A 20,300-nucleotide genomic window follows, 5' to 3' on the forward strand; every position below is an offset into this window, starting at 1 on the left:
TCGCACTGGAACGGTCGCTCGCCGGTGTGCGATCGGCTGGAGCGCGGAAAGAAAGAGACGATGCCACGAGGAAGCAGGAAAGTTTCGATTAAGTATGCGTTATTTTTCACCCCGCATCGGTCGCTCGCGCAAACGCGCACTGTTTTGTTTGCTTCTAACCTACCTCATGTGGTTGATCAGGTGCTCCTTACGGGTGAACGTCTTATTGCACACGTTGCAGCAGTGCGGATTGTCGCCACTGTGCTGGCGCATGTGATTGTTCAGGTGCTCCTTCCTCGTGAACGTCTTGTTGCAGTACTCGCACTTGTGTGGTGAATCGCCAGTGTGTAATCTGTGCGGAATAGAAATAAGAGGAAAAACCACAGAAGCGATTAAATTTAAATCACAGTCGACGACCACCGAAAGAGTATTGATCATAATGCCATAAACAATACAATGCGATACATTAATGATAATAATTAGATGAACTCCAATTTAGATGAAAAAGCCTTTATGTAAATGGTTATATGAGCCACACAATTGTGTTCTGTATTCAATAAGTTTGTTACCTTATAGCAGTGAAAATTAAATGCAGTACGCAAACATTACCAAGCAAACCAACTATCGTTAGTTTTTGCACATAAACTATTTTTATTCTGCATTGTGCATAAACTCTACTCATAAATTCGGATTCAAGTACTCTTCTTTTATTTGTTTTTTCTGTAGAACACAATTCTGCACGCAGTACGCTGATGATAGCTATGAAATGGACCAGCATGTAAGTGTAATGTATGTGTCTTTGTGTGTATTTTTGTAACATGTAAGAAGGAGAAAGGATATGATCGAATGGAATAGGAATGAGCGAAACACTAGGATAAAGTAAGTACCAGGGACGATGCATTCATAATTAGTATTTGGAATACATGGTTAAAAGTATAGAAATAACGTTGAGCACATAAAATAATTACAGAACGAATAAAATGTTTAAAGTATAATAGCTTCAAAAGGCCAACAGATTGCTAAAAACTACCTTGCTACACAAACCAATAACATATTTTCCGGGGACTAAACTACAGATGAACAAATTTTGCTTGCTTGATGTTTTAGTTATAAGACACACAAATCTTCCTCCTCGTCATTAGGCTACGTTTAGTAGCCGTTTTTCTGTGCTGTGTGGTTCTCCTCTCTCATTATCGATTTATTCATTATTCGATGATGCTACATTATTGATGTAGTAATTCAATTAGTGCATTTGACTCGCATGATGCATAACAAAATCCAATTTGACACGTCAACAGAAACTGAAGGGATTCGGGAGTGTACATCGGGGTAAGGGAATTCAATTTTAATTTTAACCAAGTCTGGGGTTACAGTTAGGTTTACCACCATGATTTGCTCGTATCCAATTACCTGCTTGTTTCGAGCAGTTCTATTTTCAATTGGATAGCAATCAACACCGAAGGCAAGACTCGATCGATAATTATATGAATGAATATGTTAAGAATGAAAATAAATATTTATAGTTATAGTTCATTAATTAAATTAAAAATAAACATGAAATCTACGAGATTAATAAAACAGAGGGGGCAGAAACCATTTAGAATTTTAGAAACCAACTGAAAAAAGATTAACCGGTCTATTTTCTCTCTTTCCTTTCTTGATAGGTACGTACGTACAACAAATACTTTTATCGAACAAAAGAGGCAATTATGACAATTAAATGATAAAATAAATCTCTTTAATGAATCTAGAGGCGTTTTTTTTAACACATACATGTAGGCACGACACACACAACTAGAAAAAGTGTTAGTTGACGTGTATGTTTGTTTAAACGATGCAAATGAGTTTAATTTTTATGTTATGCGAATATGACTTGCGTATTAGAATATAGGAATAAAATTTAAAAAAAAAATGGACAGATGGTAAGACTGCATGAGATGGAGAAAGGAGCGAGACAGAAAGAAAATAAAACCGGCCCTCACCTGACGTGATTCTTGAGATGCTCTTTTCTGGTGAATGACTTGTTACAGTACGAACACCGATAGGGAGACTCTCCGGTATGCAATCTGTTGATAGAACAACAAATGTAACGAAAAAAACAAGGAAAACACACACACACAAACATGTTGTCGGTGGGATCGATCTGCTCGTTTCCTCAAATTAAGACAATCGTGTCGAAGTTACTAATTTTCCACTTTAGAGTTGAGGCCAGAAAATTCGCCAAAATCGTGAAGCAACGGAGCATTTCACAGAAATTTTGCTCGAGGAGGTTCCTTGCCAATGTGACAATTTTCCAAACTATACACAACATGTCCATTTAATGCATGTTTATGAGAATATAAATGAAAAAAATGCTTCAGTTTTCAGATTTGCAACATGTATATATTCATTTACGCATACAGTACCCTAAGCAGAGCCAAAATAATTGGAAATAACATGGAACAGGAGATACATAAAACATCTTCTATTTGTCAAGAACAAAAAACTAAGAATCAAAAATGAATTATACATTTACAGGCATTGATGTTACGCCGTCTCAATAAATCAAATAAAAAAATAAATAAAACTGCATCATTTGTTCGATAAAAGAAGAGAACCAAAACAAGCAACAGAGTTGAAAATAAAACCTGTTTCAGATAAGACATCATCCTACGATAGTACGCAACACAAAGTGTGGAGAAAGTTCTATACTTGACAACTAAACAAAAGTTTTGTTTATGTTGGATCGTTTTGATTTTTTTGTTTGTTTGCTTAGTTAGTGATCTTAGGGGATTGATTTTGATTTTTTATTGTTTCCCTCACCTGACATGATTTGTTAAATGCTCTTTTCGGGTGAATTTCTTCCCGCAATACGTGCACTGATAGGGAGTTTCTCCGGTGTGCAATCTGTTTGAGGAATAGATACATACAAATAATAGAGAGAGAGAGACAGACACAAGACGAGAGAGAGAGAGAAGAGAAAACAAAAAAGAAAAAAAAATACATCAGTAAGTAGGCAAACAGTTTGTGAACAACAGAGAAAGAGAGAAAAAAGAAGAATTTTAATCTATGAAAGGAGGCGAGAAATGATACGAATGATCCTATTGTAACATTTGCATTGAAGTTGTTGCGTAAAATGATGTGTCTTCATGAAACATAACCACAAGTGCACACAACACAGCATATGTGCATCACTGCAAACCGGTTTGCACAACCATTTATCAGACTGTAACATTTGTTGTTCTAGTTTTATTAAAACATTATACCCAAAATTAAAATCATAAAATTAATGAAAGTAAAACAAATCTGTGTTAACAATTCAAACTAATTGAAACCTAGTTTGATAACAAAATTTCGATGAAGAAAAACGTTTAAGAGGTAATCTATATATACACAACGGTGTATCAATAATCGTTGTTTCAAAAATGAAAAATTTAACATACTGTAAAGTTCTAACCGAAAGGATTTTAAGAATGTTGCATCGTGGGTAAAAATGGCTATGGATGGATCGTAGAAAATAGATGATAGTGTTTAGCTGTATTGCGAAGGGACAAAGGACGTAGGGATGAATAATGTAGTGGACACACCTAGCGGACGAGTTAAATTCCTTAAAAAATACCAAATCAACGTATACATAAAACGTAAAGTTAAAATCAACCGTATCAGCTATGCCAATCACAAAACTCCGAAACTATCAAATGAATCATTAGACAACCCAACAAGCATCGTCTTCTGCAGGACTATCTGATTAGAACGGTTCCATACATCGATGTACACGGAGGGGGATAGGTGGAATGGGAAGGACGTAATGGATTGGGATAGGGAAGTGAAATTATAAAAATGTAGCGAAAGTGAACAATTGTCGCAACATGAACAAAAGCGATAGTTGGCCATTAGTTAGTAAGCTGGGTGAATGTAACAAAAAGTAGATGTTAGTCAAGAGGAGCACATAAACTGAAGGAGAATACTGATTGTCACTAAACTATAAACCACAATTAATCATTAAAAAACACGCACACACCATTCACACGCACAAACACCCACCCACACACACACTCATACTGATTCTAACACCTTGGACATTTCGCTCTCACCTGATGTGATTCGTTAAATGCTCTTTTCGCATGAACTTCTTCTCGCAATAGGTGCAGTGATACGGAGTCTCCCCGGTGTGTAATCTGTCAAGAAGAAATGGGTTAGTAGAAAGAAAAACAGGGGAAACAAGATAAAGAGGATGAGGGGATGGGGGGGTTTAAAGTACGAGGAAGAAGGGAGAGAATGGTCGAGGACGGTTAGTTTTTACTAAGAACATCAACGGATGTCTCAAGATGATATACATATATGGAGGATCAAAAATGTGTGCGAATGTTTAGTTAAGTTAGAGGTGTGTCCAATGCTAGGTATATACCGATTATACTACTAATTACATTTTACATTCTCTGCTGAGGCGTCAAAAACGCAACAACAACGCAACTCAAAATTTAAATACACCAAATCAACGTCGACGAATGTACGCCCAAGGCGAAATAATGTTGGATGTTGTTGTTCATCATCTTCCTGCTTTTTATGTTATCATAACTAAATGGCAATGCAATTACGGTGGGGTAATTGCGTATCCAGTCAAATCCTTTTTCCCAATTCTATCAATCGGAATGATTTTAATGCAACATATGTAACAATTAATGAAGCCATAAGGATATTCCCGGTTGAAAAATGGTATAAAGAGCGTGTGACGTAGTGTGTAAATGTGTAATTTGTATTTGAATGTGGATCGATCGATCGTGTATTACATGAAAGGGTATACTTGAATGGGCGGTAAAGTAAAAGAGGAGGAAAAAATAAAGCTAATTACTGTCTGAGAAAACAAGATCTATGCACATTTGTAAAGCAAACTGTATTTTTGCCACTTTACATAAACAAACAAAGGACCATTTTTTTAAATGCAATGAAAAAGGACTCGCGGAAGGAAGATGATGGAGAAGAAGCTCTACAATTAAACAGTTACATTCGACCACGTTTTACGTTGTTTAGTAATGTTTTCAACATAAACACGCTAGCTATGAGGGGAGTGGTGCAACCAATTTAAATATGTTTACACTAACACTAGAAACTGAGTATGCAATTGTGTGCCAATGATTATGCTTTCATTTGGTGCACAAATGCTAAGCAGAACATGTAACTTCAGCACCAACTAATTCAAGAAGCTTTGTACACGATTTCCTCAAGTTTTCCCTAGGGAGCACATTTAATTAACTCGTTTCTCTTTTCTGCCTTTGGTGCACATTCCAGTGCATACGATATTTGTCATTGTTGTTGCCTTTTACGCGCTGCAGCATTTCTTTTTTCATCGCTAATTTTCAACTGACATTGAACAAGTGTGAAGGAATATGAGCGGGACCGAATGGATGAGAGAACAGCCTTATGATCAACGAAAAATTAGCTTCGATTAGGAAGAGATGACATGGTGAATGGGATTTGAGGAAATGTCAGGCAGGATGGATGTTCGATGGAGCCAAAGGAACTGATTTTTTGAAGAAGAAAGTAAACTCATCCTCACCTGGTATGATTCGTCAAATGCTCTTTTCTCGTAAACTTCTTCTGGCAATACGTGCACTGGAAGGGAGTTTCGCCAGTGTGCAATCTGGTGGTGGTGGTGGTTGTAGTAGTAGTAGTAGGTGGATTGAGTGATAGTGATAGAAAACATAGTAGCAGAAGACGTATCGGTAGAAGAAGAACGCGAGTGGTGATGCCAACATTGGTGGTGATGATAGTAGAAGAAGTAGTTACAATGGCAGCGCAGGGCACACGCCATACACGGGCGGAAGATCCGAAGAGACGGATTTTTAAGGTAAATGTTTTTCAATGAAAACCAATAATTGATTTCATCGAACAAAGCGTATTTTTTCATTTGCCAAAAAAATACGCAGAGAGAAAAAGGACGAAAAAATATATAAAGAATTAAGCAAGGCAGTTTATGAAAATTGTAAAACTAATATAAAACAATAGAAATAATTTTCAATTTGAAATAAGTAAGACCCCGGAAAGGGCGACAGGTTTTGACGTAACGATGAACAAAACTGTAAATTGTTAGTATGACTAACTTCTAACGAATAATATACACAACTACATCTAAATTGATTGATACAAAACAATCTCAGATAATAACCAACGTTGTGCAACAATCAACATTTCAAAAAAATTCACTACTATGTGTACAACGATTGAAAAATGGAAAGACTAAAAAACATAGCACACATTCAATATTACAGCTTTCACCATTTCCCGGGGTCTTATTATTTCATATCGTTGAAAGTGAACACTACTCATCAATTACGGGCGGGGGAAGGGGATCAGGAAATGAGGGAACGGCGGGAAACACAATTACATGTGAAGTGGAATTCATATTGTTTATCCAACCATCTGACACTTGTTTGTTTATACTGTTTGTTGTTCTATAAAATAAAATAAAAACTAGAAAACAAATAACAGCTAAAACACAAAAACGTAACGTTAACCGAACATATTCATCGACCTCTCTCCTTTTTTAATCGCAAAAACGAGCTGACTAATAATTGTTGATCGATCTTGTTGTGCTGAATGTGATCGCTTTTCCATGCATTTCTTTTCTACTAAAAGCAGCCGGGAGTAGAATGGCCATTTCGTAAACATTTAAGAGCAGTTTGCGCCAGCGATTGGAAGTTTAACGTAGTAGTAGTTTCAACAACGGTACAACAATCGGTACAACTAGCTAATGTAAACTATCTACCAAACTCGCATGTTTCTATGCACCAATCAAACCCGTGTCGTTTAATGATCGTGTATGGTCGGGAGTTTGTTTTCTCGATCGATTGATTTCCGGTAGATTGCATCTTCAACTGGGGGCTATTTTAAATATGCATGAAAGAAGCTGCTTGTGGTAGAATAAACATATTAAATAACGCAAAGGATCGTTACATCGGATCATTTTTCTAATGTTCGTACAAGAAGTTAATAATCCCTTTAAGAACCAGCGTACAACACATTTTACCTTAAGGAAAATGCCCGTACTCCGTAGTAAATAAGATTTACATTTAAACTTATTCATTGAAATATTATGTGATTACATCGGAACTGATGCAGCGCATCACAAATATGTAAGATCTTTCAACAAACAAATCTTATAATGAAATATTTAAACCAGTTATTTCTAGCATAACCACACTTCCACCGGTTGACTGACATCAACAAGTACGAGCAATTATTAGTCAGCTCATTCAACCATTAAATAAAAAAAAGTACAAGAATCAGTAGAGAGTGTATGCAAATTGAAACTCTTCCAGCGACAATAAAATCTAATCTAAATCATACGATCTAGATAACGATATCGAAGAAAGAAGAAATAAAATCACATCGAACAGGACAACGGATCATCAAGCAAAAGGCAATCAAAAGTACCAACGTACAGTACAGGAGAAGAGGATTATGTTTCTTAACACGGTGAGCCCAAATAACAGCAAACGAGTATGTATAGCCCACTCAATTGGCCAAAATGCAATAAAAGGTAAGAAAAATAAACAAATGCAACATCAGATAGTTGGAGCCACAATACGATGTAAATATTTTCCCCAGGACAACTTTTTCTGCCCCCATATCCGTCATAATTTTGGTTCCCTTGAAACCGCGGGAGGAAAGGAAATCGGACCATTGTCCTTTGAACACATTGGTCGACATTGGGTTGAGGATGTTTTTCACAGACACATGTAAAAATGAGAAAATAAAGACAGACAGAGAGAGAGAGAGAGATAGAGGAGAGTGAATGAATAAACAGAGTCCCTCACCTGACGTGATTCGTCAAATGTTCTTTGCGCGTAAACTTCTTCTGACAATAGGTACACGTGTACGGAGTCTCGCCGGTGTGTAGTCTAGCGATCGAGAATTGATCCGGAATTTTTGTTTGTTTTTTGTTCGATGCATTTCCGGATTTATTTCACAGCAAAACATTTGCGACGGCGATCGGACGGCAACGAGCAAACACGAGGAGGAATATATAGAAAAGATAAATGTTGTAGTTGGGTAACGATCCGCCAGAAGCCGCACACACAATCAATGATGATGGGTGAAGATGGGTGAGGGGGAAATCGGATCGCGATCGATTGATAAAAAAGGATGTGTGTGGTACGGTAGGTGCGTATAGAAGGACGCGATATTATCAAAAAACAAACCACACAAATAGACACACACACAACGACGGGCGATCGCCGACGAAAGGGACGAAAACTATTAGTTTCGAACGGACAAATTTCTAATGGATTTAAGTATTGCATGATTCATTCAGAAGGAGGACTGCCTGTGCATGTCATTCAAATATTATTCACATGTTCGATCGTCAGCAACAAAAATGGAACAAGGAAGTCAAAGGGAAAAACCACGCTCACATCCAACGGCGAGAAAATATCCTTAATATACACATCCGCATGGTAAAGATCGATAGGGTAAAAGTAGAAACGATACTGTGAAAAATTGCACAACGTTAACCCTATTGTAAAGACGTAAATCCTACAAGTCACTTTTACTTTTAATAAATTGAACCCTTTTATTACCCTCGCCATACATTAACGTTCGACGGAGTGCAAGTAAACATATTTTCCCGTCCATTAGCAACTTGTTAGCAGCAGTTTTCCACCCATACCAACCCGTATTTCCACTCTTGTTCCCTCCCGATATGGTCCACTTATCCAAAATCAAATCGAATATCAAATAGAACAGGTTAACAAAAGAAAAGGACTCAGAAGTAGGGTTCATAGTAATGTGTGTGATCATAGATGAGGGCAGCTATGCATTTTTTTTCGTTTTCTTTTGGTTGAAAGATGGGGTGGTGGTTGGTGAAACGGACGATTCTCACCTGACGTGATTCGTAAGGTGTTCTTTGCGGGTGAACTTCTTCTGACAATAAGAACACTGGTAAGGAGTTTCGCCCGTATGCAATCTACCGGTTGTGTATGTACACGATCAATCGACATTAGGGAGTTTGGTGTTTGTGTGGGAGGCGTGTATTTCATGTGTTTGTTTTGCACGCGAAGATCATAGAAAAAGCATAGATAAATTGAGAATGTCATTAGTAAACTCTAGTAATTGAACGAAATATTGACAAGCAAGGATATGTTCTCTTCCAAGTCGAAACATTTGCAATGAGCACGATTTCAACAACAAAAAAATAAATAATTGACAGAAAGTCGAGCACGATGTTGTTTTTTAATCGATTATCTTGCACCTAAACCTTTTGCAAATACAAACATCGTTTGATAGGGGCGCGTTATTAACTTTTTGAGGTCATATTGAATACCCAACAAAATATCTCGATTTTAACTTCTTCACGCTAACGTATCGGGATAGGAAGAGAGTGTTGCTTTTTTTTGGTTTTTTATGACTTATTTTCCTCACCTGGTGTGATTCGTTAAATGCTCTTTTCTCGTGAATTTCTTCTGGCAGTACGTACATTGGTAAGGAGTTTCTCCGGTATGCAATCTGGCAACAATGATGGTGACAAAATTTCGATAGATTGAGAAGATAGAAAATGTGGAAAATGCATGGAAGAGAATCATATTAGACAACGAAAAAAAAAAACGAACAGATCCAATTGCTAAAACAAGCCTCATGTGAAAACGCAGGTTTTCTTTAGCAAACAGTTATGCAAATGACTGTTGTTCTCGGCTGTTGTCGCTGTCTTTTAATGAATGCTTTGCATTGGAAAATGAATGAGCGGGCAGCAAACAAGTAGCATTAAATGTTTAGACAACACTGATCGTAATACGCTTGCAGATGATTAGAAAAACAAAAATATGGTACGTTACGGTTTTCATCCTCGAAACAGAATAAATTTTCAACACATAAAAGTAACACTGCTTGAAGGGAGGGGAATTATGTGAGTATGGTAAATTGTCCTCTAGCAAGGAAAGGGTGTTAATAAGGGGTGATGGTTTATGTGGTGTTAATAGTAGCAGCCATGCACTTTCTCTAATCAAATGTTAATGTGTACGTTTCTTAACTCATAACTACAACAACAACAACAAAAAATACCAAAAAAAAAACAGATAACAACATCAGAGTTGAAAGATGGGCAACAACTGTGGTACCACCATATACGGAATATGAGTTTTACTTGAAAAATATGCAATCTTCAGAGGATAAAAAACATAAACAGCGGTGTGCTTGACGAACTTGGTCACACTCTAAATTTGGTTTTGCACCGTTTTTGCACAATTTGTTTTCCAAATAACCCTAGCAGAATTTTGATCGCAGCCTCGCGCATGGCGCATCCGTAACAAGAGGCCACTTTTTCCCAATCAGCCTATATGAGAGTGTGAACAACGTACGTTTGTGTGGGCGAAATGGAGTTGAAGAAAGAAGTTGACAATGATACACGATGAACATTGTTTGCATGCGGGTTGGTAAGCACGATCCACGGAACGGTGAGTAAAAGTTATTTTGCACTCAAAATCCATCCTATGACCGTGTGAGAAAATGTATGACTTGATGGAGATTTTGATGGTGATTGTTGCAGTTACCTATCACAAGCCAATCGGCATTAATAAGAAGTTTATGGGTTGTTAATTGATTGCTTCTTATGTTAGTATGTTCAATGGAAATGTTTGTCAATTTAGTAAAAGCCGAGTTAGAACTAAAAGTAACTCAGGAAAATCGAATAATCGCCAGAGCATCTAACTAATTATCGTTATTATTTTTCCGAATCACACACATTCGATTGCGATTCGTTTGTTTTTCCTCCAATTCTTTAAAGTTGCGGACTTGCTAATTCGAAAGCAACAAATGTAAAAAGCGAGGATGAACTAGTCGACATAACACACAAAAAGGACAGAGATACAAAGGTAGTAGAGGGCAAAGCTGGTAACGAAAACAGCGATGTGTCACAAACAAGTGTTACCCGAAATGCATGAAACAATAGAAGACTAAGGAGGGAGATTTAACGGAGTTTTCTCTGACTCTATGATGTGTATTGTTCTTGTGTGTGTATGTATGTATGTGAGGGATGATAAACAACAACAACGACAACAACAACAACATCCGTATCATATGAGCGTTATCACTCTCCCCGGCCAACCCCTCAACAACCAACTCGCCAAAAGGATGCCACAGCAAAGGAATTTCCCTGCTGGCGCCGGCAGTGGTGTCGACTGATGATGGTGGTGGAGTCGGCGTCGATTCTCTAGTGTAAGAACCTGTGCACAACATCCTTCCTCCATTACTCATTTATCTACTGTGTGTCCTGTATTCTGATCCTCCTGCTTGTGCTTCTTTACTCTCGCAACAAGTCCCGCTCACCTGATATGGTTCTTTAAATGTTCTTTGCGCATAAATTTCTTCTCGCAATAGGTGCAATGATAAGGAGTTTCTCCGGTGTGCAATCTGTCGGTAGAAAAACGGTAGAAAGAAAGAAAGGAAAGAAAGAGAGAGAGAGAGAAAGAACCGGCATTGCCACCCAAGGCCGCCGTTAAACAACCCCCAGTCGTGCGTTTATTAATCATCATCGTGTAACATCCGGAAACGCTTAATATATGGATTTGATTTTTGGTTTTCGTTGCTTCTATGTTGTTATACTGTTTTTTTTTCATCTACGCCTTTTACGTGAGAACGTTAGTAGATTACCGGGTAGGGGAAAGGTGTGGTAAATTGGGTTTCCGCGTGAATGTTTCACACATTCGTACAATGAGCGGTGTGAAATTGATTTAATCAAGATTAGTTAGTTTGAGCTTACGGCACAAAGCGAAGGATTTGATTCAGGAGATTTAAAGTTCATAAGGGAAACATAAACGACCCTTTAGCATGTGGGTTAAGGACGGCATTTATCTGAATTAGATATTCCATCCACAATATGGTTGAGTGTTGAGGAAATAAAGACGAAACTCGCAAGACGAAGTTAATTTCCTTGAACCAAACCGATCGCTTTGTGGCGATCAACTGTGCAAGAGGGAAGGATTAGACTAAATTTTCCCAAAATAAAACATGTTCCTTTTTCCAAACGGGATGCTCCAAAAGTATGTACAATGGACACCGCCTGCCAATTATGTGTTCCAATGGGTGTTAATAAATTTCTCTAGCAAAATGTTTTAAATTTCTAACAAAAAGCTTCTTTTTTTAAACGAAGGAAAGGGATCTTTGGAAGAGGAGGGGATGAAATATGACGTTACAAAATTAAAAAAAGTTGGGCGGCTAATTGCTAGCCCCCGCAGAGTGGCGGAGTGAAAGAAAATGGGAACGAACGCTCACCTTGTATGATTAGTCAAATGTTCTTTACGGGTGAATTTCTTGTCACAGTATGTGCACTGATACGGAGTCTCGCCGGTGTGCAATCTGTCCAGAAACAAACGAAAATAAACGGGGAACGGAAAGTACGTGGAGATTCGGGACAAAGGGCAGCAGGAACCGAGGGGAAAGCGTGGATAGGGCATGTTGAATTGTGGAGCGTGGAGTGAAAAATTGCCAAGGATGATCATACACGCACGCACGGTATGATTGTGACCATGTGAAAGAAAAAGGAGAAAGAGAAAAAAAATGATAGAATGGATAAATTGTCAAAATCTTTCAAGAATGGCTTTCAAAAGCGTCGAAAAAATGGGCGCACCACATCTCTCAAGAATAGTGCAAGAATTCAAGCAAGGATGATGATACGAAAACGAAGCACCATCTTCTGTCGCAATTGGGAATCGATATTCCTCTTCCGCTTGCGGAGAAAAGCTGCCAATTTCTTTTCATTCACCATTATTATTGGGTAGTAGAAGTGAACTATTTTGAATTGGTTTTTGGTTACTTATTCCATACCTACACTCTTTCTAGTGAAAATATTCAAATAATTAACCCCTACGTAAGTTTATCCAGCAGTCAACAATGTATTTATTCGAGATTTTTCGTTAGATAAGTTTTTTATTAAAGTTTCTACGCAGTTCACATCTCACAAGGGTTAATTATATCAAATATTTTAACTTTGGAGTGATGGCGAAATAGAACCATCCGGAATCGATGGGTTGCGCCCACGTTTTCGCCCACTAGCCCACCGTCCCCCCAAATTTGCTCACCTGACGTGATTTGTGAGGTGCTCTTTTCGAGTGAATTTTTTCTCACAGTATGTGCACGGATATGGAGTTTCTCCGGTGTGCAATCTGTTTGGCGGCGAGTTTGAATGTTTGGTTGGTAACGAACCGCAGTTGAGCCACAGAGAACGAAAAAGCAAAAAGTATCGTTTAAGAGACACCGTCGTAGTGCATTGTCGCGGTATCTGTTCCGTAAGTTTCCGTAAGTCAACTAGAGGGTAATCCTGGTTTTCTGTTTTGAGCGATAACTAAGTTTTGGCCGTTTACCGTTACCGTTAGTAAATAGTATAAATTTTGGGTTTTAAACGATACTTAGAGATTGCAGGAAACCATATTGCTAATTTTGTAAATTCTTGTAATTTTTGTTATCAGTCTAAATGAAATAACAATCTAACAGGATACCTCATGTTGACTTCTCTAGAATTCATTATGACAAATTGTCTCACCTGACGTGATTTGTAAGGTGCTCTTTGCGAGTGAACTTTTTCTCGCAGTACGTGCACTGATAGGGAGTTTCTCCGGTGTGTAATCTGTGTGTTTAAAAATAGCAGTCGCAGCGATATTTCCAGTAACGCGTTGAACCCGATGGCAAGGAAGTAAAATTAAAAAGACAACTTATTGAAACGATCATAGCATGGTCCGAAATATCACATCCGTAGTACAAGAGTGTCACACCTCTAAAACACTCCATATTTGGAACGTAAATTTGAACTGATTTGATTATGATGAATTCGAATCGTAAATATTGAATATGAAGGATGGTGTTATTTCAACATACTAAATATGAATGAATGAGTTACATTATGTGCCTAGCACTGGGAAGTGCACAGGCTGCATAGCATTTTCTTTTGTAGAATAATCATGTGCTTACTAGCATCACTCAACGTAACTCGGGGTTCACCTTAGTGACCAGGACTAAATGTACTTCTACAACTTCCCACTTTTCGTACCGTAACTTCGTCACACACAATCAATAATTCCTTTGTCAATTATCGTCTGTTCACAGCAGTAGGAAGGAGATACACAATCGTTGTTCACAGCGGGCCCATGGAAAACTTATTCTGATTGAAACGTAACGGTAGTTTGAACGATAGAATTTTCCCTTCCCGAAGAAGCAAAGTAAAACTAATGTACTTTTACTTGCATTCCATTTTACATTTGTACTTTTGGGACAGTTTTGGGGTTTATTTTAGGGCAGAAATAATCTGTATACATAAGTAGAATTGCAACCGAGCTGTATGATCAAATGTTCCTTTTAGCATATTTGCACCAAACGTTTTTGTCGCAAGCAAATGTTTCCTAGGATTTAAACGGAAACCATATCATTGCGTAAAATGTACAATATCGACTTATTCCACCAGATTTTCGAATCGTTAGTAAGGATGCGAAGGAATCAGCGCACACAACCGTCGGTGCCGTAACTGTCTTCTCTCGCTGATGATCAGTTGTGAGTTTCATTTCTGTTGTTTCATTTACTGCTTCTTTCTAGGTACAATCGAAGAAAAAACTCTCGTACTCAAACACAAACAACAACAAGGGCAAACAAAACAAACCAAAAATTCATAAATAATGATAAATCATATTCAACAACAACAACACGGTGTGTCAGATGGCTAGACAAATTTCAATATATGCATATATAAATATATCAATATAAGGGGGCATTGGGGATGAAATATTATCCTGCTATTTCAAATTGTGTTACAATATATGGTATGAAAATAAAAAAAAACTATTAAGGAAGGGGGAAGTCAATGAAGTGGTTTTAATTGAAGGTGGTTTTGGGATGATGTTGGTGGGAGGGTGAGCTGAAAGATCGATGACTGCAGCAAAATATACTTTGTTCGTAACATTTGGACAAAGAATCTATTTTGGCGATAGGCATTAATATGTATAAATAAACTGACTTGTTACTCTTGATAATTCTCTTGATAATCTCTTTTGTGCATAACATCAGCTGACACACAATTACGTTTTAAAAATGCAGACCGGTTGATAAAAATGTTAGAATTATTAATTTTGGCAAGAAAAAAATGTTCTAGATCTTTATAACGATTTTGAATTTAAGTGCATAAATATGAAACGTAAAAAGTATCTTCCAAATTTAAGCTAACAAACAATCGACTTAAAGTAATAATTCATTTGCTCGAACGTCCTCATTCTATTCTAATCATTTATTGGTAAAAAAAAGGAAATAGGAATTTGATTTCGGGACATGTACAGGGATCTTGTTTTGCACTGTGTGTATTTTGGTATAGTGGTGAATGGTTGTGATTGGTGATTGGGTGATGGTGTTTTCATCTCTCCGCACGCTGTCCCAAGAATATTGAGACAGGCGGCGTAGAACGCCACTGTGGGCATATCTAATGAATTGGTTGAGTTTTTGGTAGGCTCAGTTCATCAAATCACATCATTAATGGGGTAAAGAGGTGATGGCTCTGTATATTGGTAGTATAAAAACATAACGAAAAATAAGACTGATGGAACAGCGCTCACCTTATGTGATACGTTAAACGTTCTTTTCGGCTAAATTTTTTATCACAATACGTGCATGCGTACGGAGTCTCTCCGGTATGGATTCTGTTTTGTTTGGAAGAAGTGAAGAAAAATAGTGATTTAACAGAAGAGAGAAGAGAGAGAAGAGAGAGAAAAAAACGATTGGCATTAAAACAATGTTGGCTTGGTAGAATATGATGGTTTGGTTGTTTTCGTTTTTTCATATTTTTAGTTTTTCTTCTCCTATCGTTCCTAACTTTTTCGTTTAGTGGTGGGGTTAGTGGAAAAGTCTTTCGTTCTGATTTTTTTTTTCTTACGAATCTACTTTCTGTTGTTTGGTTTGCTGCTGGTAAGAAATGTCACGCCCTGTACTAATCTAATGGAGAACTTTTGTGTTCTCTCAAACATTTAGGTACAAACATGTAATTAAACGAAACGAAAAAATGAAACTAACTGGACAAAAAAGGATAATTTTCATTTTCCATTGAAAGTGTGCGTGTGTATGTTTTATTTTGCATACCAAACTCACTAAAAAGGCGATATAAATTTCAAATAAACAACAAGATTTCATGATCTTTTGAAATTTGAAACTTCTATTTGCCGTACATTGACCAAACATAAAAGGCTTCTAAATGTGAACCTCATTTTTTCAGAAACATCTGAAATAATGTTGAAGAAAGGAGCTTCTTCCAAAGCACTTTTATTGGACATCATGGACAAAATAACACATTTTCTCTGGAGTCTTGTCTTTGCTTGGCGAAGGAAGGCAACTCTCCGTTTTATGACGATCACCCCTCCCCCACCTATGCATGAAAACGAAGAAGCTTCAGGGATCATTCACTACTGCAGCATAGCAACAGGAGCAGTATAATTTAATGATTAAGAAACAAGAATGTGTGAGTAGAAACGATTCATAGACGATTCTCTGCGGAGAATCATGAATGGAATGTGCCACCCTTAGGATAGAACTCTTTCCGTTTGGGGACTTTTGAATGCTACCTAACAATTTTCAGGGTAGGGAATCTGATCTTTGTCTCTCGATCTACACAGTAACACTCGGGGGAAGGTCCGCAAGGAACGGTTTAATAAGCTGCCGACAGCAAAAAGAAGCTGCAGAACGACAAACCAACAGCAGAAATTAACCACCATCACAAAACAAAAAGGTAAATGAGTGATTAATACACGCAAAACTGGCCCATAGATCAGAACGGCTCTTCCTGCTGTTTTGGTTACTTCAAACTGGCTTTCTTTTGTACCGCTATGTCGATTAGAAATTAGTGTTTTTCTTCACAGTTGTTTTTCCATTTCTTTTTTTTACTTTGCGGGTCAATTAAACAATAATCAAACGCTCACCTTGTGTGAATCGTTAAACGCTCTCTTCTACTGAATTTCTTTTCGCAATATGTGCATTGATAAGGGGTCTCTCCTGTGTGCAATCTGTAGAAGAGAAAGATATTGATAGAAAGAAAGCGAGACGTGTGGGCGGCGGCAGCGGAATCGGTGGCGCTGCGAAAACGCCGATTTGATAGTGATGGTAGTTTGAAGGGAGTTTGAAAACATGAGATGGAGGCTGGTGGTGGTGGGCAAAGAGCAAAGGGGTATCGCCGATGGTGAATGGCGAAGACAAGGGGAAGATCGTGGCGAGAATGTCTTTTTCATCCTCCTCGCGAGGCACAAATTTGGGAATTTGTGAAACAGAGACAAACAGACTGACGAAGAGAGAGAGAAAGAGGAAGAGAACGCGCGCGAAAGTCATTGAAGTTCAGATGGCAAATATAAACAAGTAACAATACAATTAAATCTATGCGAGAATCTATAGAATCGTGCATGGTAACTGTAAACAGCAAATTTTACGAAGGGTGATAAGTTTCGTTTTCTGCCCGTTGGACTATTCCAATCTTTGAAAGAAATGCCAGTAACGATGTGTTCGAATGAATGCGTCGTCTCGTTGATCTAATAAAAAAAGATAAATTACCTAATCGGTCAAAATCTCTATAATCCCATAAAAAAAAAAGTTGATCTAATAAACAGTAAGCGTAACAATATTTTAAACCGAAGCACTATAAAACTCATGATGCAGAGCTCGAGGGTAAACCCCTATATAAAGAACGACATAGTACTGATCTAGAATATACCGTCCATTGATAGGACAGATACTTTCCCTCTGGGAGAAGCCTAACTAGGGATGTCGGATCAACCAAAACATTATGAGACATCTATTATTGAGGGGAAACTTTCCTTACATTCTCGCATAAGGGTCTTGCTAAGTAATATCCTTAATATATTTACAACGAAAAGAACGTCCAACAATGCACAGACAACCTTCACAAAAGAAAGAATATTTCAGTAAACCATCACGAAAAACTCGCAAAACGAACATCCGTACTGTGCTTTCCAGAAGATGCCAAATGGCTACGAAAGGAAAATGAATACCTTGGAGAATAAAACCTCATACTCAAAAGCGGTTGACGAACAAACGACCAAATCTTCTAACAACATAAACAACCAAAACGTTGCACAAGGCGGAGTTTCGTGAGGATCTTAACTTTTGCCTGAATCATAAAATGCCTCCATCGCGTGCTCTCAACTCTTCTCGTCTTGTCAATGTTGAATTTGTTACCCCATACAGTCGAACCTGGATAAAAGTTAATCGAATAGACTTGACCAGATTCCCTCGCTTGACTGAGAGGGCCCCCCTCGAATTTTGTTCAATAATTTGGAAAACCCAATTCATATTCTCAACGTTCCCTGCAATCCATGGGCTGTGTGCGTGCCTTTATCCAGGTTTGATTGTACTTGCAGCATAAAACAAAACGCACAGACGCCACCGCGAATTCTTTTGCCCTTGATGGGGGTAGTTGTGTGCTCTGTCATGGGGCTGTGGACATCTGTCTGTCAGGTCATGTCTGTCTGTCTATCGGTCAAACTGTCGGTTGCTGGTCTTGGGTCGGTCGGTCTGTTGGTCGGTCGGTCGGTCAGTCTGTCTGTCGTACTATTCGGTCAATGTTCAGTGTATCGTGCCTCACCTGACGTGATTGGTTAGGTGTTCTTTGCGCGCGAACTTTTTCTCGCAATACGTGCAATGGTAAGGAGTCTCTCCCGTGTGCCATCTGCATATCATCATCATCATCATCATCATGAAGTTCCGTTGCGTGCGTGCCGTGTCGTTGGGGGTGGACAAGGCCATGGAAATGCGCGTTCATTTAAGAGCGCGACGATTGGGAGGATGATGAGGGGAACGACGACAACGACGCACAATCATAGCAGGGCACATGTGTTTGTTTCGCAGAATGACGGAATTGGTTTGAAAATAAGAAAAAAGAGAAAAAATACAATAGTATAAGGTTTCCACACTCGTCGCGGATATGGAGAGATAAATAGAGACAGAAAGGGGCGCGTTTAGCTCAGGTGATGTAAACGAGGCGATCTAAAGGAAACAGGACTTTTGATTTTGCTTTTCAATCTCCCGTTCATCAGCTCCGAGAAAATGCATCCACATGTTGTAACCATTCGAATATCCTTGGTTCCTAGGAGGGGTTGAATTACAATTGTTTTACTATTATTTATTTTCTACAACCACCAAAGATAAGGAAGTAACAATTATTTAGAGAATGTGGTTAGAAGAAAAAAAAAACCACACGCTTATTCACACGCTCCTTTTTTCTACGGTGGATATTTTTGTTTTTTTTCTTAAAAAAAGAGTAGCGAGATGTAAAAATTTTGAATTTCTTCCTCTCTCCGTCAGGAAAAATATTGATCGGAAAATTTCCTTAAACCAAGCGTGTAGAAAATCGAAAATATTTCATTGATTCTATGAAATTCTTCATCTTAAGACTTTAAAAAAATTATCTGTTCGTATTCGCCGTGTGTTTGGTGCTGGAAATGTGTTGTGTTGTGTTTCATCATCATTTTGAGATTGTTTTTCTCATGTTAGCAATTTGCCCATTGTTTTGAAATTTTGTAATTTTTAAATTTTGAATTTTGCATCGATCACACATTAAGACCGTCTGTCTCTCCGCCTCTTGATAAGCTTTTTTCATTTTTTTTTTTTTTCGTTGCAGTATTCCCACGCAAATACTGGCGAAGAAATGCTGCAAATAGTGCCGAAACATAGGACGCTCTTATAGTACGTCCCTTATTGTCCAATAATTTCGATCATTCAAAAGTTAAATAGGTCGGAGGATACGGAGGTTGCAAAACATGCTTTCGATTTGCTTATCATTAAGAGAGGGAGAGTGTGTTTCCAAAATTTGAGCTAGGCCAAAAGGTATACAGTTTTGGGCGTGCTTCCAGTTGGTGCTGTGAGAAACGCAACGCGACACATAAAAGCTTCGTCGAGTTAAGTATGGTTAACTAGTTTGATTTCTTGTTTCAACATTTAAACCATAACACACTTAATGCCAGCCAGGTTAATGGTTTTTTTCCATTCATCAGACATCCATTCCAGAGATGAGAAAATGTTTGAACAATATTGCCAAATAATGAAGATTGCCAGAATAACCACTCTTTTCTTGAGCTGTATCAAATTAGCTGCAGCCAACAACATAAATCAGGATGTAGCGTGTTGTTTTCCTTACTTTTCTACAACCGAAAAAATCCATTAAAATAAGCTTAGTTTTTAAAAAGCTATGATATCTTTACAAGAATAAACGATCCAAAAGGAGGGAGTTAAAATTTTGCTTCAAATGACTTTCTACTAATGTACGCTTCCCGAAAATAAGAAGCCATTAGAAATAGTGATAGAAATAACGATTGGATTGG

General features: G+C 37.9%; 1 protein-coding gene across 10 annotated transcripts in view; it reads right to left on the reverse strand.

Annotated features, from left to right (window-relative positions):
* Positions 1 to 20,300, reverse strand: part of LOC131282318 (zinc finger protein 883-like) — a 35,585-nt gene that overhangs the window by 3,887 nt on the left and 11,398 nt on the right. For 2 of the 10 annotated variants that reach the window (XM_058311739.1, XM_058311738.1), the window contains 8 exons: positions 18,566 to 18,649; positions 16,893 to 16,976; positions 15,540 to 15,623; positions 7,776 to 7,859; positions 5,516 to 5,599; positions 4,053 to 4,136; positions 164 to 331; positions 1 to 36 (listed from right to left, as the gene is read on the reverse strand). The exon at positions 1 to 36 is cut by the window's left edge and continues 305 nt beyond it. In XM_058311739.1, the coding sequence (XP_058167722.1) occupies positions 1 to 36; positions 164 to 331; positions 4,053 to 4,136; positions 5,516 to 5,599; positions 7,776 to 7,859; positions 15,540 to 15,623; positions 16,893 to 16,976; positions 18,566 to 18,649 (708 nt within the window). Of the gene's footprint in view, positions 37 to 163; positions 332 to 4,052; positions 4,137 to 5,515; positions 5,600 to 7,775; positions 7,860 to 12,222; positions 12,307 to 15,539; positions 15,624 to 16,892; positions 16,977 to 18,565; positions 18,650 to 20,300 lie in introns of all 10 variants that reach the window. The other 8 variants (XM_058311743.1, XM_058311741.1, XM_058311746.1 and 5 more) reach the window with 7 other exon arrangements.

The sequence above is a fragment of the Anopheles ziemanni genome, chromosome 2 (assembly GCF_943734765.1).
Source record: "Anopheles ziemanni chromosome 2, idAnoZiCoDA_A2_x.2, whole genome shotgun sequence".
NCBI classification, from domain to species: Eukaryota; Metazoa; Arthropoda; class Insecta; order Diptera; family Culicidae; genus Anopheles; species Anopheles ziemanni.